Raw genomic sequence first — 27816 nt, forward strand, 5'->3', positions numbered from 1 at the left:
TTATGGTTTTCATGGTATTTATTTTAATTTTGATTAATGTGCTCATTATGACTTATATCGATGGGGGTGTCCCGTTTTATCATTTATGGATTTCTGTATTGTGTTTGTAAGCCACTTGGAAACAGCAGCAGCAGCAGCAGCAGCAAAAAACACAGATTGGGGCCCCATGACACCTGGAAGAAATGCCCCTGACCTCTTAACCTCCCAAGGGCAGAAATGGCCAGTTTTCACTCGGCGTGTTTGACTCGAACCAGCTGGTCGTCGCCAATGATTGCAGCGGAGGTTGACGAACGACAGTTCAAGCCACACGTTGTTTGCTGAAGGGGGTTGGGGTGCAAGGAAGGCAGTAGCTGATTTCCATCGTGATCTCTCTGTTCAGGCCCCAGAACGCTCAGGAACAACTAGACTCTGGTAACAGCTGCAAACGTGATGGAGATCTTGTCCCTCTCTCGGATGGACTTCAGTGGGGCCTTCAGCCTTCTCCTGGCCATGGCCATCTCCTGCCTCCTCTTCCTCCACTTCTCCTCAAGAAAGAAGTTCAGCAGCCTGCCGCCGGGGCCTCCCCCAATCCCTTTCGTTGGCAACATGCTCCAGGTGGAGGTGAAAGAGCTGATCAGGTCCTTGAGAGAAGTAAGTCAACGGCAGCCGTGTGGGCCTTGGGTGGCACGGGGGGTGGGGTGGGGGGGATGTTACTCTTTACCAGAACGGAATGGGATGGCAGGAGGGTGCAGGGTTGGAGCAGCCATCCCCCCGGGGCATACGCGCCCACAGACCTGTTAATTTTCAACCTTATGGAAGTAGAAAATGAACCAATATACTACCCTAAGTGCTAGATTAATGACTTGTTTGTTCAGAAGAAGATAATCTTTTAAACCACAGAAATTACTTGTTGAACATTTTTATCTAGCTTTAAGCTATTCCAAACCAAAACCAAAGGTTGCTGCCTGGCTTGTTAGTGTAAAGCCGTCTGAGTTGGCGACCATTTTCATGTCTTGCCGTAGAGAATTATGTAGTTTAACTATGAGTTGTGTGAAGAAGTACAAGAATCCTAGAGAAAAGAGAGAGTTTCAGCTGCTAGAAATAAAGTGCTGGGCAGGGCCACATACTGCTTGGATAATGGACCCAGATAAAATAGGGATATAGCTCTAGTTAGGCTAGTTGGAGGCGTTTGTCCCTTGTTATTCTACTATTCTGGTGGTGGTGGTGGTGTGTGTGTCCATTCAGATTTTAAAGCTTTATTCTTATTTTAAAAATTCTTCAGTAAAATTGTAAACTCAGTTGTTTGAAACGTTGTGGCCTCTTGCGTTTGGATTACCCTAACCCATGTCTGATAGCCAAGCCCGACACTACCTGAGACTCAAAAGCTAGTTTTGTGGAGGCAGCCAAAGAAAGAAAGATTTCCACCTTGAGACACCAGAAAAGGCAGGGCAAGAAGGAGCCAGGGGGCCCTCGTGTGCCTATTCGCCCTTCCGCTCGCAGAACACGGCATTGCTGGTCTGTGGTGCATATATTACAGTTCTCTGGCTTCTTTTAATCTCCATTTGCCCTAAGAAAACTCAGAAGTCAAACACACCCACCCCAAAAATCCCAACTGAAGCCATATGCCCCAAATCGCTTTTCCTCTTCCCAGCTCAGCAAGACGTACGGCCCCATGTACACCTTCTACCTGGGCTCTCGGCCCTGTGTGGTCCTCTCTGGCTACCAGGTGCTCAAGGAGGCCTTGATCGACAAGGCAGAAGAGTTCAGTGGGCGAGGCGACTTCCCTGCTGTCCAGATGTGGAGCAAAGGAAATGGTGAGACCTGAGCTGATGGGGTGACAAGAGCCTATTTCTGAAAGGAAGAGGTTCTGGCCTGGGGCTCACGCTTGCCTGGGGGGGGGGGAGACATACCCTCTGGCCTGAAAGTTCTTGCCCCAGACTCCAGATGTGTCAGTGGCACTGACAATCCTGGTTGCTCAGTTGTGAGGGAAAGGCACTCTGTACATGTTTGTTTGTTTGTTTATTATCGCATTTATATCCCGCCTTTTTTCCTCCAAGGAACCCATAATCATCATCCTCTCCATTTTATCCTCTCAACAACAACCCTGTGAGGTAGGTTGGGCTGAGTCTGTGACTGGCCCCAAGTCACCCAGTGGGTTTCCATGGCTGAGTGGGAACTAGAACCAGATCTCCCGACTCCCAGTCCAACACTTTGGCCACTTCACCATACTGGCTCTCTGTTCAAAGGAATTCGACTGTATTGTGTCCTTATGTGTTACCAGAGATGAACTTTGGCATTGTTGAGCCCTAGCTCAAACTAAGCCCTGGGATCAGGGCCAGGGAGTCCCGCCTGAGTCTCTCCATCACCCACCAGCAATGGGAATCACCAGGTCTCTAATATTTGGGGGGTTTCAACCCATCCTGGGTTAATTAGGGCTATGCTATGGGGTGCACAGGGGGGTGGGCAGGGGTCATTAGCTGCAAGTGTGCGTGGGTCATTCTGGGACCATGCAAATTAAACCCCTCATAGGCTGCCTGCTGAGCACACAGCACCTCGGCACCACAGCCAGCCTGTGCTCAGCTAGAGAATTTTGAGAGTTTGCACAGCCCCACCCCCAGGCAGGGCTCCCGGCCTCTGGAGGCGCCGTGCTTTGCAGAAGTATTCACAAGCCCCTCTGACATTTCCACATGTGTTGTGTTACAACCTGGAATTGAAATGGAGTTAACTGAGATTTCTTCTCACTGATCTACACAAAGCAGTCCCTAATGTCAAAGTGAGGAAAGAATCTACATGATTTACAAAATGATTTACAAATACAAAACGGAGAGGTCTTGCTAGCATAAGTATTCACCCCCTGTGCTGTGACACCCCTCAATAAGCTTTGGTGCAACCCGCTGCCTTCAGAAGTCACGTAATGTGTTGATTGGCGTCCACCTGTGTGCAATTCAAGTGCCGCATGATCCCTGGATAAAATACACCTGTTGCTGGAAGGCCCCAGAGTTTGCTGGAGAGCATGTCTAAACCAACAAGCATCATGAAGACCAAGGAGCTATCAAAACAGGTCCAGGATGAAATTCTGGAGAAGCACCAATCAGGGTTTGGTTCTGGATGAGGTGGCGCTCCCTCTGAAGGAGCAGGTACGTAGCTTGGGAGTACTCCTAGACCCATCATTGTCACTGGAGGCCCAGGTGGACTCTGTGGCACGGCGTACTTGGGGACAGCTTCGGCTGATCTGCCAGCTATGGCCTTTCCTGGACAGGGACACCCTAGCCACAGTAGTGCATGCACTGGTAACTTCCCGCTTAGACTACTGCAATGCACTCTACGTGGGGCTGCCCTTGAAGACGACGAGAAAGTTGCAGCTAGTGCAAAATGCAGCAGCTAAACTGCTGGCAGGTACATCTTACAGAGACCACATAACACATAACAGGTCTTAAAGGAGCTGTCCTGGCTGCCTATATACTTCCGGTCGGAATTCAAGGTGTTGGTAATGACGTTTAAAGCCCTAAACGGCTTGGGACCTCGATACTTGAGGGAGTGCCTCTCTTTATATATGCCTGCCTGAGACTTGAGATCTGTTGGAGGAGCCCTTCTCCGCACCCCACCAATGCAACATATACGTTATGATGGGACAAGGGAGAGGGCCTTCTCTGTGGTGGCACCCCGACTGTGGAATGCCCTCCCCTTGGAGGCCCAGCTGGTGCCAACATTGATTGCATTTCAATGCCAAGTAAAAACATGGCTTTTTAACAAAGCCTTTGATGGTTAAACTCACTGGCACATTGTTTTAACTGCTTTTACTGCTTTTAAATTATATATTGTTTTAACTTGGATCATGGTTTAATTTGTTTTTGACTGTGCATATTTATTGTTTTATACTGTATGTTTTATCTGTACGCCACTCTGAGATCTTAATGATATAGGGCGGGATATAAATGTTCTAAATAAATAAATAAATAAACCCAAACTTCGACCATCCCTGGAGCATCATTGAATCCATTATTAGTGTACCTTTGGGGTCCAGGGGCTCATGCCAGGCCGTTGTGCCACTGGCTACAGGTTGACCCCCAGCCTCCCTGGCTCTTCCCTCAGGGATCGTGTACGGCACCGGGGAGCGCTGGAAGCAACTGCGCAGGTTCGCCATCACCACATTCAAGAACTTTGGGATGGGGAAGAGATCCATCGAGGAGCGGATCAAGGAGGAGGCCCAGTTCCTGGTGGCTGAGTTCCACAAAACCCAAGGTTGGTCGTGTGGCAGAGCGGGACTTGTTTTATTCCACAGCTTTTCCTGCATGATCTCAGGCTGGGCTCCTTTTCTTCCTCTATGTCACAGTTGCTCAGTGAATGGAGAGCGATTTAGGCTTGCCATGGATGCTGCAGAATCTCTTTTCTTACTTGCCCTTATTTTGTTTTTCACTGTCTCTACTCCTGTTCCTTTAGCAGCATCCCTCCACAACAACACTATTTAGTTTTTCTCCATCATTTCAAACCAAGAACTTTTCTACATGAGACTATTAATTGCCTGTTAATCCACTGTATCCACTTCTCATTTCATCACAGAACTGAGATAACAGCACTATACAAAGAGGGTTTCCTGCCCTCTTTTTCCACTTCATAACCTCTAGGTGGTGCTGTGCTGTGCAAAGACACAAGTGAAAAAGTGGTTACTTTCACTTTCACAATTAAATGCCACATTTTCCCTACTCTAAAATCATTCTCCAGAAGTGCTCATTAGACACAAAAACAAAACTGGAAGGTCACGACATCATCTAAAGGACCATAATGTAAACAACCATTCCTTAATGACAAGCGCACAAAAAATGCTCAAAGACACGTTACACTCGGTAAATTTCAGGCTTCTGTTAAACAGTTAAAGGCACAAGAGCAAAGCCAGTAAAAAGAAAAGAAAAGAAAAAAGATGAAGACAAACTCAGTCTGCTGATGAGAACTATACTGAACTTAAAGGGCATACAAATCTGGTTTATCTGATCCAATAGATTAACATTCTGAGCATATGTTTATTATATTCTAGAAGTATACAAATAAATAGAAGGCAGTAGTTTTTAAATGACTAATATATAAAGTGCCTGAAAGCACACAACTACCCAATACACTAGTGAAGAGAGATGATCAACAAGAAACCCATTTATTTACAATTATACCAAAGTTATAAAAAGGCTGATGTATCCCATAGTAGTTTAACAATAGTGGTGTTGGGTACTATAATACAATAACACAATAATTGGAATGATATTCCTACTTAAAGACTATACAAGTCTATAATATAGCCCAACAAAATCAAACTAACACACTTTAGTATATTTGACACATTTGGCAATAACATCAGTACATAGCATATATTCACAGATATAATGAAAATAAGGTTTGTTCTTATTATATTTTGCTCTTTCCAGTGTTGTAAGTTGATATTGACAGGATTTTGCAATATATTTCCCGTTTCGCTGCTCAAGCTTCAGCGGAATAAACACCATATCAGGTTAAACCGTCGATTATAGAATATTCAACATTCTCAAAGACTTTATCACAGGGAAGAAAAACCCCTCCAATTGAAGGCAGCCTGTCTGTTTGTGGCCTGAAGAAGAACCTGGCGTACTAAAGTGTGTTAGTGTGATTTTGTTGGGCTATATTATAGACTTGTATAGTCTTTAAGTAGGAATTTCATTCCAATTATTGTGTTATTGTTTTATAGTACCCAACACCACTATTGTTAAACTACTATGGGATACATCAGCCTTTTTATAACTTTTGTAGAATTGTAAATAAATGGGTTTCGTGTGGATCATCTCTCTTCACTAGTGTGTTGGGTAGTTGCGTGCTTTCAGGCACCTTATGTATTATTATATACTAGAAGAACATATTGCACAACACCTCCAACCATTCACACTACTGAGGGCAATCTAAGCACACTTTTTTTAAGGATGCAAAGACATTATACCCAGAAGGAGAGGCAGGTAATAAATAAATATATTATTATCATTATCATTATTATTATTTTGTGCTTTAGAGTGAAACAAATGTAAACCTCACACTTTGACATAATAATTGGGAGGGGGAAAGTAATGTTAAACAACAATTTCTGTGTGGCCTTAGAGTATTCTGTTTTAAGAGAGAAGTTTGTCTACTGAAGTTGTCCCTAAAACAAGTATATGGTGTGTTTTTTTAAAAAAGAAATCCTCTCTACTTCAGAGCTTCTTATTCACAGGAAAGCCCTTTGACCCCACCTTTTACCTGAGCTGCGCTGGATCCAACATTATCTGCACCCTCGTTTTTGGTGACCGTTTTGAATACACAGACAAGAAATTCCTCCTGTTGCTTGATCTCATCAACAGCAACTGGAAGCTCATGAGCTCCACCTGGGGACAGGTGAGTTCAGGCTCTGGGGAGGGAGGAGACTGAAAGCCAGGCATTTGCTAAGGGTCCCACTTATTTATTGGTTTGTTTTAAACAAATTTATCCCAACCTTTCCACCCAAAGATTTCCAAGGCAGCTACAGTAAAGAGGGGGGAAAGAAAACATAATATAAGAAGAATCCAGCCCAGCACCCTGGCTTTGCCAATGGTGGACAAGATGTCCATCCACCCTAGTTAAACTATGGAATTTCCTACCACAAGGTGTAGTGATGGCCACCAATTATCCTATGTGCACCAGCTGCTGGGGAACATGGGTTGGAGGGTGCTGTTGCACCCATGTCCTGCTTGTAAGTTCCTGGTCAATAGCCAGTTGGCCACTGTGTGAACAGACTGAATGACTGGATGGACCTCAAGATGACGGTGCATCCATCTCCCCATCAAAAATGGCTGTGTGAATGTGCTGGGGTGCAGGTGGGGGCCTTATAAACCGGGGGTCTTCCACTGAGGCATCTTCTTCTCCACTCCATTCTAGCTGCTCTTCACCTTCCCAAAGATCATGAGACACATTCCCGGGCCTCACCGGCAGATCTACAAAAATTACCTGAAGCTGGCAGAGTTTGTGGGTGAGCGGCTGGAGTCAAACAGGCAGACCCTGGACCCCAACTCCCCACGGGATTTCATTGACTGCTTCCTCATCAAAATCCAGCAGGTATCCTCAGAGGCCAGGGCAGCAGCTACTCTAAGCCCAACCTACCTCACAGGGTTGCTGTTGTGAGGATAAAATGGAGAGAAGGAGGGTTATATGTGCCACCTTGAGTTCCGTGGAGGAAAAAAGGCAGGATATAAATGCAATAAATAAATAAAAAAAAGTGGTGCAGGTTTGTAATGCAGATGTGCCTTTGGCACCCAGGACTGCTTGGGATTCCAGTGGGAACAATTTCGTAAACCCCTAAGCCCAGGATCCCAGCATATGGTGACATAAAGCTCTGGCTGCCAGCAACTGAGCCTCAGGGAAGACATTTCAATGATTTAGAATTGGGCGGGGAGCTAGGAAACTACCAAACTGGGGAAAGGGCCTTAAGGCCAAAGAAAGGAGAAGGGGCCCTCGGGGACTTCCAGGGAGCCGTATTTGAGTCCTGGACCTGCTGTTCTGCACCCCTGATGCAGAGTGAGATCCAAAAGGTGCCATCCCAAGTCCCCTTGTGACACCAAAGGGCGTGCTGCAGGGCCCCCAACTTTCCACTGCGTGGAGGGGTGCACTGCAGACTGGAAGAGTTGGCGTCAAATCCCTGCCCAGCCCAGGGCATGGTGTAACTCTCATAGAATCATAGAATCATAGAATCGCAGAGTTGGAAGGGGCCTACAAGGCCATCGAGTCCAACCCCCTGCTCAATGCAAGAATCCACCCTAAAGCATCCCTGACAGATGATTGTCCAGCTGCCTCTTGAATGCCTCTAGTGTGGGAGAGCCCACAACCTCCCTAGGTAGCTGATTCCACTGTCGCACTGCTCTAACAGTCAGGAAGTTTTTCCTGATGTCCAGCTGGAATCTGGCTTCCTTTAACTTGAGCCCGTTATTCCGTGTCCTGCACTCTGGGAGGATGGAGAAGAGATCCTGGCCCTCCTCTGTGTGACAACCTTTTAAGTATTTGAAGAGTGCTATCATGTCTCCCCTCAATCTTCTCTTCTCCAGGATAAACATGCCCAGTTCTTTCAGTCTCTCTTCATAGGGCTTTGTTTCTAGACCTCTGATCATCCTCTCAGCCTCGGTTTCCCATCTGGGGAATGAGAGTAGTCGTGAGGCTCTTCAAAGGCTTTTTGGCGAGGGCCAACGTCCTCGAGGCGCCACGGCTTGCCCGCTTCGCTCTCATCCCCCTTGCAGGAGAAGAACAACCCCAACACACACTTCAATGAGGACACCATGTCAAAGACCACAGTGAACCTCTTCTTTGCCGGGACAGAGACCGTCAGCTCCTCCCTGAGATACGGGCTCCGAATCCTCATGAGGCACCCTGAGGTGGAAGGTAAGCTATCAAACGCAGGATGGGAAGAACCTGAAGGGCGGGGAGTTGAGGGGGCAGAGGAACAGGGATGCCGCCATGGGACAGAGCATGTGGGGTGCTCTGGATGGAGAACCCGGTCAAATTTCACGCCCTGGTTAAAACAGCCAGACGTACGAACAAGAGACGAGCCCCAGGGCTAGCTCAGACCCAGGCAGGTCCGGATCCAGTGTCCTGTTGCTCACAGAGGCCAACCAGATGCCTCTGGGAAAGCCGTGGCCAGGGCGTGATGGCAAGAGTGAGCTGCAAGGTCCTCGTCCTATCTGATGTTACTCTCCTGAACGCCGTTCACAAAAGTGCCAGAGCAGTTTGGGATCATGCAGCAGCTACAGCTGAGCCCGAAGGACACCCTGGGCAAAGTGGGAGACATAAGGGTGCTGAAGCTCTGGAATCAGTGGGGTTCTCTCCTCAGCCCGCCCTGCCCCACCTCACAAGCAGGAGAAAACCCTCCATCTTGGTTCTGCCTGCCTCTCATGGACTTCTCGTGAGCCACCGCCATCCACCTCCCTCGTGATCCGATGTCTGTTGGAGAACGTTAGAACTCTTCCAACTTCTTCGTTGCAGAGAAACTCCACGAGGAGATAGACCGAGTCATCGGGGTGAACCGCAGCCCTTGCATGGAAGATCGGAGCCGGATGCCCTACACGGACGCTGTCATCCACGAAATCCAGCGCTATGCCGACATTGTGCCCATGGGAGTGCCCCACACGGTGACACGGGAAATTGAATTCCGTGGCTACACCCTGCCCAAGGTTTGGGAAACTGACAAATGTTCCGTGGGGACCGTCTTGGTTACCAGCATTCCAGCAGCAGCAGCAGCAGTACCCAACCGTCATTCCCCATTGGCTGTTTTCTAAAACAACAGGCATTGGGACCCAATCCTGCCAGGAAGCCATGTCCTCTCTTCCCTCCCCCAAGCCTGGGTGGGTGAGAGCAGGCCGGGGGATACGCTGTGTGGCCTTGAAACTTGGTGCTAGAGAGAGGGTCAGGAGGGCCTTGGCTTGCCGTCCCCCATGAGCCAAGATGTGTCTGCGATGGGCTCAGCCGTGGCTCTTCTAACCCAGACCTTCCTCCTCTTCCCTGTTGTGCTTCTCTCCCTCCTCTCCCAGGATCTCAACATCATCCCCCTCCTCTGCACATCTCAGTTTGACCCGATGCAGTTCAAGAACCCAAACTCCTTTGACCCGACCCATTTCCTGGATGAGAGCGGGCGCTTCAAGAAGAACGACGCCTTCATGGCTTTCTCTGCAGGTAGTGAGCCAAAGAAAGATGAGCTGCCCCAACCCATCCCCTTCTGCAAGACCTCCTTTTCCAGAGAGAGAGGGGGGGTTAGTGGGGATTAAGAGTGCCCGGGGGAGGAGGAGGAGGAGGAGGAGGAGGAGGAGGAGGAGGAGGAGGAGGAGGGGGCCTCTTTGGTCCCATGCCCTGGTATAATGCAGCACTTCTGCCCTCTTCAGTCCTTCAGCCCTAATCCCACATGATGGGGAGGACAGTTATGTGAGCAATGTGCCTTCTGCACTTGCTCAGAGGCACACTTTCCTTCACAGGCATGGTGTAGCAAGGTGGCTTGAAACTAGTTATTAAAATCAAGGCGCTTAGGCAGAGCACTCCTGCTGCCCGTCTTCTCATGGCCCAACCTCTGCCCATGGGAAATCCCCCCCCCCACTGAGAACTGTGGCCAACATACAAGGACAGCTGGAATTTCAGACAGAGCAAGGCTGGCAGGCCCCTAAGAGGGCACGGCCACCACGTGCCCCTATGGCTCCGAGCTTTTCGACACAAGGCTGTTAATCCGCTGCACCGGTTTCCATTTTCATCACAGAATTGAGATCCCAGCACTATACGAGAACTGTTTTCTTTCCTGCTTTTCCACTACATAACCTCTAGATGGGAATATGGTATAGCAGAATAGTGCAAATACACAAGAGGAAATAGCATTTTCTTTCGTTTTCACAATTAAATGCAGCATTTTCCCTGACCTTAAAAAAACAAAATAATAAATAATGGAAAGGGCTCTTTAGACGCAGAAGTGAAATTGGAAGTCTGCGGTGTTATCTAAAGAACCCTGCGGTGTTATCTAAAGGGAATGACAAATGCACAATAAATGACTCATGTAGAAAAGGTCTCCATGCCTGAACCTACCTCCAGGGATGCAGGAACAGCTCTGGTGGGGGCTGCGCTGGCCCTCCCCTGTGTTCCTCCCTCACTGGCTGTGCAGAGAATGGAGCCCTTTCTGTTCCTCTCCCCCATCCCTTACAGGCAAGCGAGTGTGTTTGGGCGAAGGCCTGGCGATCATGGAACTCTTCATCTTCCTCACCACCATCTTGCAGAACTTCAAACTGAAACCCTTGATGGACCCCAAGGACATTGATATCACCCCAGAGTCGACTGGGCTGGGAAGCATCCCTCGCCCTTATCAGTTCTGCCTCCTCCCCCGATAAAGCCCCCCAGATGGGCCAGCCTGCTTGACACCCACCCCCCCGCCCACGGATCCCACGGAGCCTGAGACAAGAGGTTGCTCCACCTCAGCCCTGAATTGCTTCTCCTTCCCAGGCTTGACAATTCATGCTGTGCCCCTCGAACCCCTCTGGGTTGCAGCGGTCTGTGTTCCACAGGAATGTCCTCTCTTTTATCTGACGCTGATGCTGATGCTGATGCTGGGCTGGGCTTTCCAACAGCAAGGCTCCCAGATGGCCCTTTGGGGATTTCAGCATTGAGGCCAAGGAGCTGCCTGATCTATCCAGCCCTTCTCTCCTTGACCTCTTTTTCTGCTTCTCTTCCTTCCTTCCTTCCTTCCTTCCTTTCTTCCTGTGGACTGACTCCCACACTCACGGCTGCCGTTGCCTCTCTCCTGCTCCCTCTTCTGCCTCCACACTGGGCCTCTCCAACTGGCCCACGCCCTTTGCATCCCATCCTGAAATGGCCGGCCTGTAAACTCACCCTCAGAGCTCTCCGTGGCCTGACTGACCCACCCCCTGTCGCTCAGCCCTGCTTTCCTGCTACTCCCCTAAGTGTGACCTCCTCTCTTCCAGCTCTGCCACCTTCAGCACAGGGCCACTTGCTCCGCCCATTCTCCCTTGCTGCCCCCTATGTGTGGACCTCTCTCCCTGGACATATCCTGGATGCTGCCACCACCCCTCCAATTCCCTCCTCAAAGACACTGTTTCTGCATAGTTCTTGTCTTATTCCCATCAACCACATTCCAGTCTGTAACCAGGTTTTGAGGACACACAAAGGCATTGGGTGACCTCCCTTCTCCCTTCTCCCTCCTCCTCCTCCTCCTCCTCCTCCTCCTCCTCCTCCTCCTCCCTGTCTGCTTGGGATGGAACCAACAAAACGGCAGCTTTACCGCATCAACACACAGTTTACTACAGCTCAGAGATTCTAACAGCAAACCCTAAAATAAATACAGAACACGGCCACGTGCCAGGACCATCGGTGAGGTGCAATAGCAGCGGAGCACATCAGCCGTGCAGCTGGGCCCCAGGTAGGAGTGATGAGCCTGGTTTCCTTTAATGGACTTGACATCGACGCGACCCTCCCAGGACAGGACCTGCAGTCGTGCTGGGACAGCAGATGGTGCACAGATACATCTCAGCTGCTTCTGCACCACAATTTTATCCTTTCTCTAGAAACTTAGCAGCAGGTAAAGGAGTGTACAAAAGAATTAGCTATCATCTTTGCTGAAAATTTCCTTTCCATCTCCTCACTACTGAAATGACATGTCAAGGTGGATGGATGGATGTTGGAACCTGTCTGCCTGTTTGCCTTTCTTAGCACACATCAGCAAGCATCACCATCTGACTGCCGGAGCAATGAGCACCCCTTGCCAAAGCCTTGAGCAACACGTGCCCTGCTCACACTTCTGTTGCACTCGCACAATCGAGTCACTGCTGAAGAAATCCACGCACCGATATTTGCAAGAACAAACTCGGTCCACCCCCTTGAATGAAGGAGCGTTCCATTAGTAAATGTTTAGAGTCAGGGTGGTGTAGTGGCTAAAGTGTTGGACTGGGAGTCGGGAGATCCGGGTTCTAGTCCCCCACTCAGCCATGGAAACCCACTGGGCGACTTTGGGCCAGTCACAGACTCAGCCCAGCCTACCTCACAGGGTTGTTTTTGTGAGGATAAAATGGAGAGGAGGAGGAGGAGGAGGAGGGTTATGTATGCCGCCTTGAGTTCCTTGGAGGAAAAAAGGTGGGATATAAATGCAATAACAGATAAAATAATAAAAATAAATAAACTTCTTCACACCTTATTTTCTCAAGGAATGTGGAGGAGGAGGGAGTTGCTGGGGAAACTTGTAAATATAGAGGATGCTGATGGTCTTCTTGGCACAGTGGAAATCTACTGCCAAGTCTGTGGGTGAGGATGATGGGGCCCAAAGCAACGGGAAGCATTTTGCTGCCCTCAGGAGCTGCACCACAACACAACATTTGCACAAAGTCTGCATGATAAAAGTTCTCGTAACAAAAACACAAGGCCTTTCACAACTAGAAATCCTTGTAGAAAACTTTATATTACGCATATTAGGCATATTAAAGGTTAAGGTCTAATTAAGCTTTATGATGCAAATACACAATAAAACAGGCTCACAATAATTACACAAATTGTGCATAAGGAAGAACAGGTATTTGCCTGTTTCGTATAGATCGATAACCTCTATAGAACAATCAAAATGACCAGTCAGGTGCAAATACATTAACTGTTCTGCATTAAAGAGACACAGTGTGGGAATCTTTAAAGGTCCTTTTCCTTCTCTTACAGCCAAGGTTGAATCTTTACTGATCTTTGCTTCTCAGGAAACTGGTTCCCTTTAATCCAGGGAAACAGGCAGCCTCAGTTCCTTGGAAAAGCAAAGCTTACAGCTCCAGGGATGGGCAGAGGGCAAGATCACAATCTCCTGGTAGATCTCCGGGTGATTTGCATTGAATTGGCAAAGCATATCTGACTCCCAATGGCTTAATAAGAGGAACAGCAAAATAACTCTTCCACCACCACCCTAAATTATACTGCTGAACTTAAGGAGAAGAGGGATAACCGGATGGATTGTGGGCTCAATTCAATTCTGACACTTAGAACAAATCCCTGAGCTTAAAACTCTTTCCTTCTAAGTACACCAGGCTCCAGCGGCTGGATCCCAGGGATACTTGTAAAAAAGAAAATAGATCCTGGAAGCCCTAAAGTCTGCCAGCCTCTGGTCTATACGTTTTCATCCAGGGAGGGAGCAAGATAAGGAAGGGAAGGGAAGAAGAGAATGGAAGTAAAGAAAAGAAAAGGAGGCTTTGCGTTGTTTTCCAAAAGAGCAACCTTCAGTTGGAGAAAAAGGCTCAGCTGTCGTCTGATTGAGCCATCTGCCAGTAGGTGGCAAAGGTGTGTTCACGTGCACTCTGCCAGTGTCTTGCGTCCTGTCCCACAGATGCAAGCAAACACCTTGCATAAGAACACACCCAACCCTAGTAGACCCAGAGCCCAGGCAAAGTGTGACCTGAAGCCCCCTCCTTTCCTTCAGCGTAACGCCCCCCACCCCCACAAGAACCCTACCCTCTGGCCCATGTCCAAAGGGGCCTTCTTTTGGCTTCTTGCATACATCAATGGCCTGCACTGCAGCCATACCAGGGACGTTTCCACAACCTGCTGACAAGACACCCAGAAACCCCATGGAAGAAGACCGGGAATAAGGGACATCCTGGAGGAAAGTGGAGGTCAGAGGGGCAGCCGGGCTTCAGCGGGGGATGGCGTAGAACTTGTACAGAGGTGGTATGTTCCCTATGCCGGTCGCAATCGGTGAGAGGTCAAGTTGCTCCGGAGGGCAGGTGGGTTGGAAGGCGAAGCGCTGCAGAAGTGTGGTGAAGAACAGGAACATCTCTACGCGAGCCAACGATTCTCCGAGGCACACGCGTTTCCCTGAGGGTTGAGATTGAGGGGAGGGGAGGACAAAGGGGGAGCCCCATCAGCCTCAGGGACAAGAGCTATAAGACCGCTGTGGATGAGAAGGGAGCCACACCAGAGGACGTGGGCCGGAGCGGCTTTGACGGGCTCTGCCTCCTGATACACAGTCTTCATTTCTAGACTTCTAGATTTCACACACTACGCTGGATCAAGGTTTCTGTAGAGTTTACCTTTCCCCTTTCTCTGAGGTGGAAGCACACAGCTGTGTGTGTGTGTGTGTGTGTGTGTGTGTGTGTGTGTGTGTGAGAGAGAGAGAGAGAGAGAGAGAGAGAGAGAGAGAGAGAGAGAATATTTTTAACATTTGAACTTGCCCTGCCAATGCAGTCCATATTTCCTGTGTTGGTGACGGGGAGGCTGTGTTTGGGAGAGTTTGGCTTATTGACAGCATTGCAATGAGGTTCACTCTGAATGTTGCAGGTTAGGGGTGAATCTGAGGCTATGAACACATGAGGAACATCCACTTGTTGGCTTTCCAGCCCAAAATCCTCCCTCCTTCCCTCACTCACCTACACACACACACACACACATTTTAATCCAACACTCAATTGCCTGCAGAAGACTTGTGTTCCATTAATGGGCACAGATATGGGATTTCTAAAGTTTGTTGTGTTTTTTAAAGATCAGGAGATCTCATTCTTTCACACAAAATAAGATCTGGGTTAAGAAAAACAATATTCCCCCAAGTTTTTTAAATACTTCTCGCTGGCTGTTTTGTATTGCTTTTATGATTTCGTTTATTATTATTATTATTATTATTATTATTATTATTATTATTATTATTATTATTGCTTATATCCCACCTATATAAAAAGTAACCCAGGCAGCATACAAAGTTAAAAACAATTTAAACAAGATAAAACAATCAATACGACAATGCAGCATAAAAGAAATATGTAACGGACAGCAATAAGATTCTAAAAAGGGAAGGCCTGCCGGAATAATAACATCTCTAATGCCTGCTTAAAGACATTCAAAGAAGTCAGCTCCTACCTTTGCTGGTTACAATAATGAAGGAAAGGAAGAAAGGAATGAAGCAACAAAGGTACACATCAAGCCTCCATTCTTGGGTTCAAAATAGGCTTTTCTGTGTAGATCTTAGAAAACATGTCAGTTGCACACCTGTGACGAATATTTGCCCCAGGAGTCTTTGCACTGTAGTTTAAGCATCTTGCAAGATTCTTGCCCCAGCTTGCATAATAGACTACCTTGCAAATCCTAAATATACGTTTAGGAGCTGGGGAAAGTGCAGAAAAGGGCAAGTGAAAGGATCAAGGGGCTGGAGCATCTCCTTTATGAGGGAAGGTTACAACAGCTGGGCTTGTTTTGCTTGGAAAAAAGGAAGGAAAGGGGGGAGAACTGATAGAGGTGGACAAAATGATGCACAGTGTGGAGAATGTGGAGGAGTCATTTTTCTCCTTCTCTCGTAATACTAGAACCTGGTTAAGTGTAGAATTGTCCATATGTTCTTTGGTTTTATAACATATTCTGGGAAATGTAAAGATTGCTTGAAATGTTAAAGTAAAACATGAAAAAAACATGCCTGATCTCAAAATCCTATATAAACAATTTCTGTGAGCCAACAGCAGGAATTCCATGAAGGTACCATTTCCTGATTGCACTTTAGTTTTTGAGAAATGGAACAGGATATATTAACTGCTGATCCATGATCAATCTAAACACAAAAATCTGATTGCATGGAATCCCTAGGCAAGGATAAATTCATCACCCCCCGCACATGGACGACTCCTCTTCAAACTGAGCTTCCCTCAATAGTGAGGAAAAATAATGCACTGGCCATAATGGATTCTTCTTGTACCCGGCACCACCCCATTCCACCGTAACGTCCCGCCCTTGTGAACACACTGCTACCAGAGCTCCCCCTTGCTATGAAGAGAACAAGTCAGCAAATGCATCCAGCAACACGCCCCCACGCCGCCGCCCCCACGCCAGCCTTGCTAGCACCCAAGAGAGAACTCACCAGCAGAGAAGGGCATGAAACCGTCGCGCCGTCGGAACTCTCCCTTCTCATCCAAGAAGTTGGTGGGGTCAAACATTTCAGGGTTCTTGAATTGGGTTGGATCCTTATGGACGGAGTAAAGGAAAGTAATAATATTGGTGCCCTGTGGAGAAAGGGAGGCAGGAAGCAAGCTGGTGAGACCAAAACTGTACCAGGCGCTAGACTGTTATATTAGCAAACCATATCAACTTTTAGTCAGTGGGTGCATTCCCAGCACAGGGCAACTCATGATGGAAGACAAAGCACCCGATGGTCTGTCGGGCATAGATGGTGCACCCGACAGACCATTGGGGTTGGTATGGGTTGCTTCCTGCCTCGTTTCCCCTCAGTCCTTCACCAGGCTCTGCCCAGCAACTCAGGAGAGTTGGGTCTACTGCCTGGTCTACTGCCAAGCCCCCCATTCCTGCTCTGATTGCAATTCTAATCACACCCAGAGCCCCGTCGTTCATCTTTATTTTCATTTCATTTTATTTTGCACAAAAACGGCACTGGATACGGGGAAGGAATCACATCTTCCCAGCCTTGTGGAATGTGTGCAGATTGTCACCCTCTTTTTTTAAAAAAAATAAAAAAATAAATAGCCAGTTATTCGCAGTTGTGCACTTGCACAACTGCAGCTGTCCAAAACACAAAGTCTTGCCTTGGCTGCAGCCTTGTATATGCTGCAGTTGTCCAACACACAAGGTAACAATCGAGGCTACACTTTATAGAGTCTGTTTTGGCAGCTTTGTACTGTTGACCAGTGGGGAAATGGGGTGTAAGTGACTCCATAGCCAGGGGATCTCCAGGGTTCAATGCATTACCCTGAACCGTGGGGATGCCCTGCTAAGAATTCCCACTTGCCCGAGTCTCCAGCATCCCCCCTTTTCACTCCCAAGCACACAAATTGCTTCTCCTGAGACAGCTGCCAAACTAGAAGTGGTTCCTGTGCTTGGGAGCGAAAAGGAGGGAGGTGGGGCACGTTTCTATGAAAAAGGGGGCTGCAGTGGTGGAGAAGCCACGATGGGGGAAGGAGCCCTGCGATGGTTCAAACACCCCCCCTAACTCACCATGGATTGTTTCAGACAACAAGCCATCGTGGGTTGGTGTGTTGTGCAAACTCAGTCACTCTGTCTACTCATCCCTCAATACATGTCTTCACCCACTCACCCACCCATCCAGTCTATAAATCCTTTTGTTACTCTATCCTTCATTTGCCCAACTGGTGGTTTTTTAAATATATTTATCTTTCTCAGTCAACTTCCTTCCAGGAGAATTAATAAGATGTTCTGGGTCGGAGCGGCTTCTTCAGTGTGCACCTTATCCCTTGGCGTTTACTAATGAGTGATGTTAATGAATTGGTACACCTGAAGAACTGCTTTCCTGAAGAAGTTGTGGGTGGCAAAGAAGAACTGAAACCGGATTCCTGTAAATCTTTCACATCTTTGCTTATCTTCCTTTCATCTCATTCATGCTTCGTTGTCATCTTTTGGTTGCCTACATGTCCAGTACATGTGGTTTTTGAGTGCCTGTGTAATTACCTAGTTTTACACTTAGTCAGCTTTGCCTCTTGCTATGTAATTTGTCAGGTTGTAGTACATCATTTCTCAATTGCAGTGCTTGGCTTATCCTGCCTGCCCTTTTCATCACCTATTACAAGGTTGCTCTTCTAAACTTTTGTGCAGTGTGAAGAAGTACTTCATTTAATCTCCCACCAATCAGCTTCATGGGGTGACGCCATTGGGTTCTAGCCTTTGCAAGAGAGGAAGAAAAATGTCTCCGGACTTAGCTAGACGAAAGGTTATCCCGGGCTGATACCCGGTCGCCCCTGTGCATCCAGATGACACACAGGGGATCCCAGGCTCAGGCAGGGATAACCCTCCCTTGCCCCAGGATAATGGGCGCCACTTTTGGCCCGGTATTTCCAGCGGTCTTGGGCTGAGCCCGAGACCGCGAGCGGGTAGACTGTTCCGCCACTTTTCCCGGCTAGCGCAATTACTCGCGAGTAGCCAGGAGAAGCTGCAGATGGGGTGCAGCGTTCCTCAGGAGCGCTGCGGCCATCAGGGCTAGGGTGGGGGGGACGGGGAAAGCAATTAAATTTTTAAAAAGCCACTTGCCTGAGCGCACGAGCGTTCGTGTGCATCGCCCCTTTAAGAAAAGAAAAATGGCGGACGCGACGGGGTCCTTTCTTGACCTCATCGTGCCTGACGTGTAGACTACATCGAGAGCCCACGATAGTTGCATCGCAGGCCCTCCCCTCCTCACCACCGGACTATCAGGTAGGTCTAGCAAAGGCCTCCCTCTCCACATTCTCTGCACCAGGCATGATTAAGAAAAGAAAAATGGCGGACGCGACGGGGTCCTTTCTTGACCTCGTCGTGCCTGACGTGTAGACTACATCGAGAGCCCACGATAGTTGCATCGCAGGCCCTCCCCTCCTCACCACCGGACTATCAGGTAGGTCTAGCAAAGGCCTCCCTCTCCACATTCTCTGCACCAGGCATGATTTTGTAACCGCTTTCATGTTTCCCCTTACTCACACTTTTTCGAGGCTAAACAGTTCAAACATTGGAATCCAGAGCATCAGCTTTTAGAGAGAAAGGGGGCGCTCCAACTCATCCTGCTCATTTATTTTTTCTTTACACGATTCCTACATTGACGTTTGCCAGGGTTAAAATCCGGCAGCGGTGCTGGTGTCACTGGAATCACCACCGGCACCTCAGAAGCAGTCACTCCGCCCAAACATCATGAAATGGCACCCAGGTGGATCCACCCCCAAGCAGAACTATGGATCAAGTGAACATATAAACTGGGAGAGGAACTAAACGGTCTTAAACTGAATTTCTTAAACTGAAGTCACTGTGTGAATGTGGCCGGTACATATTGGGCGAGTCCAAATCCCATCACCAATCGCACTAAAGTACGTTCTCCATCCGCCCTCGTCTTGGAAACGCAGTGCTTGTCTTCCACAGTACGAAGTAGGCCGAGGCCTGGATTCTCAAGTACCTTAGGAAGCAAGTAGCCACGGAAGTTGGTATCTCTTATAACAGCATGAGGGGCCCCAAGGGGAGCGACGTCAATGAACCTCTGGATCTCATGGATCACGGCATCGGTGTATGGCATCTGGCCCCGATCTGCCATTGTTGGGCTGCGGTGTGAGCCAATGACTCGGCCGATCTCATCTTGGACCTTGGCTGAGAACAAAGGAAGGGAAAGAGTGGGACATGGATGGAGGGAGCAGCACACCGAGAAGGGCTGTGGCTCAGGGTGGAAGATCTGTTTTGCAGGGGGTACAAATGGAAGATGACGGCACCTGGACACACACAGACGGGTGCGCGGAGCAGCCCAAGGGCACAATAGATGCCTTAAGGAGCTTCCTACTTATATGACTAAGACAGTTTTCTATCTCACCTGCTATCTCAGGGTACTTCATGAGGACAAGGATTCCGTAGCGGAGGGTGGTGCTCACAGTCTCAGTGCCCGCAAAGAAAAGGTTGTGGGTGGACATGACCAGAGAGTCCATGTGGAAGTAGCTGCAAGCGTTGCCCTTTTCCTGCAGACACACGCATGCATGCACAGGGCATGATTAAGCCACGCAGGTAGAAGATGTACGTTTGTTATCCCTGGGGGGAATCCGCATGTCGTACCGAGATCGCTTCTAAGCGACCCCAGTGCGGCGTAAAAGCGATCGTGTAACTTGCCTTTGGAAGAGCCGACGAAGAGACGTCTTTCCCGCCGCCGCCGCCGCCGCCGCCGCCGCCACCACCCACAGACCTCCTCCCCGACCGGCAAGGAGAGCTCGGCTGAAGAAGGCGGGGTTGAGAGCGGAAGAAGCTCTCCACCCCACCTTCTTCTCCCGAGCTCTCCGTCCCAGCCGGCGAGGAGGGAGTTGGGTGGCGGCGGCGGGAAAGACGTCTCTTCGTCGGCTCTTCCAAAGGCAAGTTACATTATCGCTTTCACGCCGCACTGGGGTCGCTTAGAAGCGATCTCGGTACGACGTGCGGATTCCCCCCTGGTCCCCAGTAAGCGGACAAGCCTCTGAATGTGTACTCATGAGTAAGCAGGACTGATAGCATCCCTCAAACCAAACTCCGGCATCTCTGCCCAGAAGTAAACCACTGCAGGGAAAGTCTCAGGCAGGTAGGACTAAATCACTCACCAGCTTCCTCAAAGGGACCAGGAAAAACAGGGGTGGGGAGAAATCAAAGGTAAGAGGGGAGGGATTTAAAAGGGAGGCTTCCACTGACAAAGGCATCCCAGGCTGGATCAGGGCCACTTTAAGCCAGTGGCAGGAGGTTCCCCACCTCTGCCCTAGGCCATAGCTAGACCTAAGGTTTATCCCTGGATCGTCCAGGGGTCAAACCTGTTCATCTAGGTGACACACAGGGGATCCAGGGCTCAGGCGGGGGCGAACCCTGGATGATCCCAGGACCTAGGGGCAAAGGTTATGTGAGGGCAACCAGGAGAATCAGGGGTCTGGAAACAAAGCCCTATGAAGAGAGACTGAAACAAATGGGCATGTTTAGCCTGGAGAAGAGAAGATTCATAGAATCAAAGAATAGCAGAGTTGGAAGGGCCATCAAGTCCAACCCCCTGGAGGGGAGACATGATAGCAGTCTTCAAATACTTAAAGAGTATTTGTCACACAGAGGAGGGCCAGGATCTCTTCTCGATCCTCCCAGAGTGCAGGACACGGAATAAGGGGCTCAAGTGACAGGAAGCCAGATTCTGGCTGGACATCAGGAAAAACTTCCTGACTGTTAGAGCAGTACAACAATGGAACCAATGACCTAGGGAGGTTGTGGGTTCTCCCACACTAGAGGTCTTCAAGAGGCAGCTGGACAACCATCTGTCAGGGATGCTTTAAGGTGGATTCCCGCATTGAGCAGGGGGTTGGACTCGATGGCCTTGTAGGCCTTATAGGCCCCTTTCAGCTCTACTATTCTGTGTAAATTGCATTGATTCTATAATTCTATGACCTCGCTCACCTAGCCATGTTTTTCTACAAAATTTAATGTGTTTCTTCCCGTTCAGTTTCTCCACAGCAGGAGAATGCTACTAGACTCAATTCACAAGATGAGAGCAAGGAGACAGGTCATATATGAAACATTGGGGATTTTCAGCCATTACTGTGAAGCCCAGCAGCCGACCTTTCAGTCATTGCTCAAGTTCCAAATCCAGGGCTTATTTAGGAGAGATCTTGCGTTACCGCAACCACCCAGGAATGCCCCGGGTCTCCATTGTTTAAAGCAAAACACGCACTTGCTCCCATTATCGAACTACCAGGAAGTAGCCCTGGTGACCCCAGCCAGGCATTCCAAGGTGGGGGGCGTGTAATAATAATAATAATAATAATAATAATAATAATAATAATAATAATAATAATAATTTATTTGTTACCCACCTCTCCGTCTGTAACCAGATGATGTCAGCCAGAACATCTTATCCCTTCCCCAATGATGACAGTTTTACCTGTTGCATTTTGAGAAGAAAGCTATCAACAAAATCGCGAGGACAATTGGGGTCCAGGGTCGCTTGATGCTTCTTGACCAACTCCAGAATGAAGAGACGCAACTTCTCCAAGTTAGAAAACATATTATTGTGGGATCCAGGCAGGTAATCCATGATGCGGGGGAAAATATTGTACATCTAGAAAGGCGAGATAGAAACATTGAGGGCCTCCACTGGCAAGCCGTGCGTGTGTGTGTGTGTGTGTGTAGACATGTGCCTACAAATATTTTAAGGGAAATGGAGGGAGGAAGAAAAGAAAAGGAAGCATAACACCTGCAATTTAGCTATTTAAAAATACCTAAAAATATCAAAATTGAAAAGCCAGGCAGAACATTTTGGGGTGGGGGGTGGGGAATGAATGAATGATCAAGACAATTACAGGAAAAGTTTAAGCTAAAGTCTCTGGGGGAAGTTAGGCATTACCTAGGTGTAGAGGTAGAAAAGATTTCCAATGGAAATTACCTAATAAGCCAGAAACAGAAAGTTTTAAACTTGCTGGAAGATTACAGGATGACAGAATGCAAAGGGGTTCAAAGCCCCATGGCACCAGGTTTTCAACAGTGCTTGGGTGAAGAAAAGTTTGAAGCTGACATATTCACAAAGACCTTGGGAAGTTTGAAACACAGAGCTATGATTACAACGTTGGGATTATTGTAAACATGTAAAAGCATTGTTACAGGTAAATGTAATGAAATGTATTTGTCTCTGTAGTAAAAATATTGAAGCCGTGTTGGGGTGAATTTTCTCCACAGAGAAAAGAAAGGACTTTATAGAGTTAAAGTGCTTGGCAGATTTGTCTCTGGACTGCAGCAGGTGTTCAGACCGGAGCCTGGCAGTTTGGACTACGTGCAAGACCTGGAATAGAGACAACTGGTTAATTGAGCCAAAAGGAAAATGTATTTAAGATGTCCCTGTTTAAAGGCATCTTGTTGTCGTTGTCAACGTTGTCAACGTTGCTGTTGTCATTCTCGTTGTTGGTGAAGTATGCTGTATATATCTATGACCATATGTAAAGGAAAGTTTGTTTCAGTAAAGTTTCTTACTGACAAAAGCTAAGTGAGTATTGATTTCTTCTTCAGTAAGACTTTCTTGTCAGTAACTTAGTGCTTCCAGCTGTTCGCGGTTACTACGCACTCTGCCAATTATTCAATACCACGACAGTCCCCCACCACCAAAGCAGCCTGCTGCTTCCCATACTCTCAGAAGGTACTTCAGAAGTCTTCAGGGGACGGAAATCCTGTAGGTGGGCAGGAGCTGCAAACAACTCCTTGTTTCTACATATCTCCTTGTGACCTGAACAGCTCATGGATGGCAGAAGTCCATCACAGTTGGAGCAAGGAAGAGATAAGCTACTTCCACAGCATCCTGTCACGTCTGTGCACCTTCTGCAGGGTCTGGCACTCACCTGGACATATGGAGAACTCATGATCTCAAAGTTCTCTCTGAGCAGCCCAACCAAAGTGAGGATTTCCTCATCCTCGTAGTGAAATCGATCCCCAAAGACGATGGAGCAGATGACGTTGGAGATGGCGAGGTTGATGAGGTTCGAGGGGTCGAGCGGCGCTGCTGCAGAAGGACCACCGAAAGGACACATGTGAGGCCAGTGGACAAGGATGGGAAGAGCGTTTGACTAGGCAACATCTGAGTGACTGTAATTAACTGGCTTTTCTGAATAAGTCAATTCATTAAATAAATGTGGGGTTAGACCCTCCTAAAAAAACCACCACCTCCCGAAAAGTGGATTTGGGGGGATCCCAAGTCTCTGGAAAGAACGTGCAATGAAAGATTGGTAATATTCAATGCAGAATATTCCTAAGGCTACGAACTCAAGTTGGTTAGATTGAAACAAAGCTTCATTTATAAATTTATATATGCAGATTAAATTAATCAACTGATTGAAACTAACTTGATTAACTGAGAAGAATTGTTTAATTGGATGACATCCCTGAACATTTTCTATTACAATAACTTATTGGAGCCAAATCTGAAGATCGCACAAATGCTGGGAATTTGCAGGTGTATGTAGGGTAGCTCAGCTACCTCGCCTCCTTCCTCCCCTGACACATACACACCTTTGGTCTTGGCAAGCTCTTCCACCAGGCACTGGGCCTCCTCCTGGATCCGTTCCTCAATGCTGCGTTTACCCATCCCAAAATTGCGCAATTTCTGTAGGGCAAAATGGCGCAAGGCCTTCCATTTTTCCCCTTGGGATAGAACAATCCCTGGAAGGGGAGCAAAGGAGGCAGCGGTTAGAGAAGGTCACCCAAGGAGGCAGATTTCCAGGCAGGCTGGAACCTTGAAGAACATGGGAAGAATATGAGCAAGATGAATGAGGCCCAATGTTTCACCTAGTCCAGTATCTTGGCTCCCACAGTAGCCAACCAGAAGCCTCCAGGAAGCCCACGAGCAGGGCTTGAAGGCCAAAGAGCTCTCCTGCTGCTGCTGCCGCCACAGTAATGGTATGCAGAGATAGATTGCCTCTGAATATGGAGGTTCCATTCTGCTGATCTCTAGTAGGAGCCATTGATAGACCTTCTCATCTTCCTACATGAATGCCTCCAATCCAGATCTGAAACTCTCTAAACTAGTGGCAGCAAATTTCATGGAGGATACAGCTATCCATGGCTACTAATCATTGTGGCTATATATTACCTCCAGTATCGGAAGCCGTATGTCTCTTTACTTAAAAAATTAAATGAGTGGATCCCACGTAAAGTCGTTCCAGTCGTAATAGAAATGGCCAAACATATTTCCGTCCAATCGTTCTCAGAGTGCCAGCCCCCGTGGTGACACGGGGTTTACACTAGCAGGAGCAAACGAACGTAAGAATCCAAAGGTGTGTGACTGGGAGAGGCCACGGCTCAGTGGCCGAAGAGCCCCCGCTTGGCACGCAGAAGGTCCCGGGTTCAAAACCCCACCATCTACACGTGCAGCAAGGAAGGAACCCTGTCCGAGACCCTGGAGGGCCCTGGCTGCCAACCTTTGTCTGGCTTCATATAAAGCAGCTTCCCATGTTCCTAAAACCTGTGCACATGGATGTGCTACAGATACATGTGTGCTGCTTGTAAGATGATGGCCATGCATTTGGCATGAGCACAGTTTAGAGGGAATATAGGCCTGCAAATAAAGACCGACAGCAACCTAGCAAGAGTGGAGCTGAGGTTGGCATCTGTGCAGAGTTGTTGTCTGGAATCCTACAAAAGAGGAGTTCAGGGAAGTACAGAGATGGGTTTGTTTGGACAAGAGTAGAACAAGTTACGAGGAAGTTGGGCTTTTCTTTAGAACATACCACAGTTGCTAGGACACAGGGAGATAAACAAGTTACATGGGCAAGGACGTTCAAACAGCTGGGGGCAAGCAGGGACAAGAGAGGGAGAGGGAGAGGGAGAGGGAGAGGGAGAGGGAGCACTCCATGACTGAAAGGGACACCATGGCCAAGTCTGTATTTTGAGGGGGAAGCATAAGACATAAAAGGGGTCTCTCCTGCCTGCTAGCAAGAAGAGGGGCGGGGGAATCACGTGCTAGCAGAAAGCTACAATGGCTAATATATCTGAGCCATGTTCCTGTAAGTGTGGATGTCATGGTTTGGTTTCATCTCATTTTCTAGATTATGAAGTTTTGTTGCACTTTATTCTGCAACCATGCTATCATTCTATCTATGTCTTGCATTTATTAGCTTGCTGCCAGTAAAAACTATACAATGCATCCAGTACTGAGTGTGTGTAGAACGACGTTGTTCCAGCAGCTTTCAAATTGAAAGCTCAGATACCCAAAGTTTCCAGAGCCCCACCTAGGACTCAGCTGCAGCTCCTCGGGTGAAAGGGTGAAAAGCTGAAAAGGAAGGTTCTGAAGGAATTGTGAAGAGGCAGAGGCAGAAAAGAGAGATCCTGAGGAGGGCGAAGAGACACCGAAGAAGAAAGCAGCAGCAGCAGCATTCCGCCTTTCAGCCAGTGACGTGTCAGCAGCAGCCCCACACCTAACCCTAACCCTAACCTCTGAGCCTCGGCTGCACAACTTAAGAGAGGTTTTAAGAAATCACCTACCTTTTTTGATTTCTCAACCACTGGATTCCCTTCCTTCCGTTTTATTGTTTTAGAAACTTGTTTTAAATCATTTGTTCCTTTGACTGTTGGGTTTGCTTCCTTCTTCCTTTCCCTTTCTTTGTTAAATAAACCCTAGTTCTTGTTTTATAAAGTTGCTCACTTGCCTCCCCCTAGCCCTTTTCAGGGAACAGGGGTCCTGGTGGGCTGGAGCCATCACAGACTGGTTTGGGGTCATCATTTTCTCCCTCACCCATCCCACTAACGTATGAACCCATCATATCCCATGATTTCCAGCACCGTACAGGGTTGCTAGTAGGGAAGGTTCAGTTATACGGAGAAAAAAACCTTCTCTCCCTCCCCCCTTTCTCCTCCCCCCCCCAACATCATTTTATAAACTTCTATCATATCCCTACACCCGCAAGTGTTTTCATCTCCTTTCTAGAGAAGATTTTTCAAACCTCTGCTCACTCTGATCACCCTTTTCTGCACATTTTTATCTTTATTTATATTTTGTATTTCTGTACCACCCAATATCTAAAACTCTTTCTACCGCTTTATTTCGATACTGCATTTTTGAAGCCAGCCAAGACCATTTACAAAATATCGAAAATTAAAAGCATAATAAAATAGTACAGAGTATAATAACATTAAAAACAGTGCGGTATCCATAACAACAATCTAAAATACCAGCTTAAAGAGACGTGTCTTGAACACAGGGAGTGACCAGTCCAAAGGGAGAGCATTCCAGAGTTTGGGAGCAACTCTACGGTGTACTCCTCTCTTTAGAAATGAATGGGACCATCTCATGGGACTATCCCTCAGAGAAACCGATGTGGGTGGAGATAGCTAGGTGCTTCCTCCAGTATCAGAGGCAGTAAGCCTATTTACACCAGTTGCTGGGGTACATGGGTGGGAGGGTGCTGTTGCATCGTGTCCTGCATGTGGGTCCTTGGTCAACAGCTGGTTGGCCACTGTGTAAACAGGGTGCTGGACTTGATGGACCCTTGGTCTGATCCAGCCTCAGGGCTCTTCTGATGTTCTTATGAGAAAGCAAACACGCTCACCATTCCCTTGGGTGAATGAGAATAATATTGGCATGTCGCCACGTCCGCTGAACTCCTCCCCTTGGTCCACCAGCGCCTCCTTCATGGCCTGGTATCCGCACAGCACCACAACAGGCTGGGAACACAAGTAGATGGTGTAGACAGAACCGTATCTCTTGCTGAGCTAGAAGCCAAGGACAAAAGTGGGGTTGAACCATACGGCCCTAACTACTGGATACAGAATGATCTGAAGTACAAAAATGCAACCCTTCCCAGGAATTGGTTTCCCTCTGAGAAAGCCAATGCAGCTTAAAAAACGGGGTCATCCCTGGCCCAAGGTCACCCTGGGAGTTTCTTGCTTTATTTATTTATTCATTCATTCATTTATTTATTTTTTACATTTCTATACCGCCCAATAGCCGGAGATCTCTCCTTATTGGGGCAGGTTTTTATTAAACCTTCTAGCAAACAGTTCTATCAACAGGTTTTTCCTAAGTTGTTGCGAGATTCATACTCAGACCCTAAGACTGTATCTCTGTTACTCTTAACACGATTGCAAAAGGGCTTCCTCCAAAAGGGTTGCAAAAGCACTGAGCTGAAAGGTGCCAGAGGCCAAACATACCGCCAACAGTGACTTGACCATGTTCTTAGCATTCAGGTGGAACAAGTTGCCCACGATGGGCAAAGGCCGAGGCCCCGGAGGAAGGCGCCCCGCCCCGCCTGGTCCAGTCCTTCTGAAGAACAGCAGCAGGCAGGAGATGCAAAGAGCCAGAAGTACCGCTGCTGCTGCTGCTGCTGTGCCGCCCTCCATGCTGAGCACCATGAAAAGACCCTGCTTGCCAGTCCGCTGGTCTCAGGTTCA

The 27816-nt window shown here is 48.0% G+C and overlaps 2 protein-coding genes across 5 annotated transcripts; one reads left to right on the plus strand and one right to left on the minus strand.

Annotated features, from left to right (window-relative positions):
* Nucleotides 1-301: 301 nt before the first annotated feature.
* LOC134408212 (cytochrome P450 2F3-like) lies at nt 302-12296 on the plus strand. Its single transcript, XM_063140392.1, has 9 exons — nt 302-630; nt 1631-1793; nt 4072-4221; nt 6203-6363; nt 6883-7059; nt 8232-8373; nt 8974-9161; nt 9519-9660; nt 10669-12296. Exons 1-9 carry the CDS (start codon nt 430-432, stop codon nt 10848-10850), a joined length of 1506 nt encoding a protein of 501 aa, XP_062996462.1. The 5' UTR covers nt 302-429; the 3' UTR covers nt 10851-12296.
* Nucleotides 766-27816, minus strand: LOC134408213 (cytochrome P450 2F3-like). 4 transcript variants are annotated; one of them, XM_063140395.1, is made up of 9 exons: nt 27577-27816; nt 26976-27138; nt 23941-24090; nt 23274-23434; nt 21830-22006; nt 19769-19910; nt 19364-19551; nt 16340-16481; nt 766-1048 (listed from the first exon to the last, which is right to left on the minus strand). In XM_063140395.1, the coding sequence occupies exons 1-9, from the start codon at nt 27775-27777 to the stop codon at nt 915-917; spliced, it is 1458 nt and encodes a 485-aa protein (XP_062996465.1). In that variant the 5' UTR covers nt 27778-27816; the 3' UTR covers nt 766-914. The 4 variants fall into 4 exon arrangements, with proteins under 4 accessions (XP_062996465.1, XP_062996464.1, XP_062996463.1 ...); XM_063140394.1 differs by lacking the exon at nt 766-1048 and adding an exon at nt 13219-14316 and having other exon boundaries at nt 23274-23431; XM_063140393.1 differs by lacking the exon at nt 766-1048 and adding an exon at nt 13219-14316.

The sequence above is a fragment of the Elgaria multicarinata genome, chromosome 13 (assembly GCF_023053635.1).
Source record: "Elgaria multicarinata webbii isolate HBS135686 ecotype San Diego chromosome 13, rElgMul1.1.pri, whole genome shotgun sequence".
NCBI classification, from domain to species: Eukaryota; Metazoa; Chordata; class Lepidosauria; order Squamata; family Anguidae; genus Elgaria; species Elgaria multicarinata.

Bases quoted from the DNA above. Each gene is read 5' to 3' on its own strand.
- LOC134408212 (XM_063140392.1), top strand. From the start codon at position 430: ATGGAGATCTTGTCCCTCTCTCGGATGGACTTCAGTGGGGCCTTCAGC. The intron at 631-1,630 runs GTAAGTCAACGG...TCCTCTTCCCAG, and splicing joins TGATCAGGTCCTTGAGAGAA to CTCAGCAAGACGTACGGCCC. The intron at 6,364-6,882 runs GTGAGTTCAGGC...ACTCCATTCTAG, and splicing joins TGAGCTCCACCTGGGGACAG to CTGCTCTTCACCTTCCCAAA.
- LOC134408213 (XM_063140393.1), bottom strand. From the start codon at position 27,777: ATGGTGCTCAGCATGGAGGGCGGCACAGCAGCAGCAGCAGCAGCGGTA. The intron at 19,911-21,829 runs GTAAAACTGTCA...GTGTGTCTGCAG, and splicing joins TTCTTCTCAAAATGCAACAG to GAAAAGGGCAACGCTTGCAG. The intron at 16,482-19,363 runs GTACTTGAGAAT...CTTTCTCCACAG, and splicing joins GTGGCTACTTGCTTCCTAAG to GGCACCAATATTATTACTTT.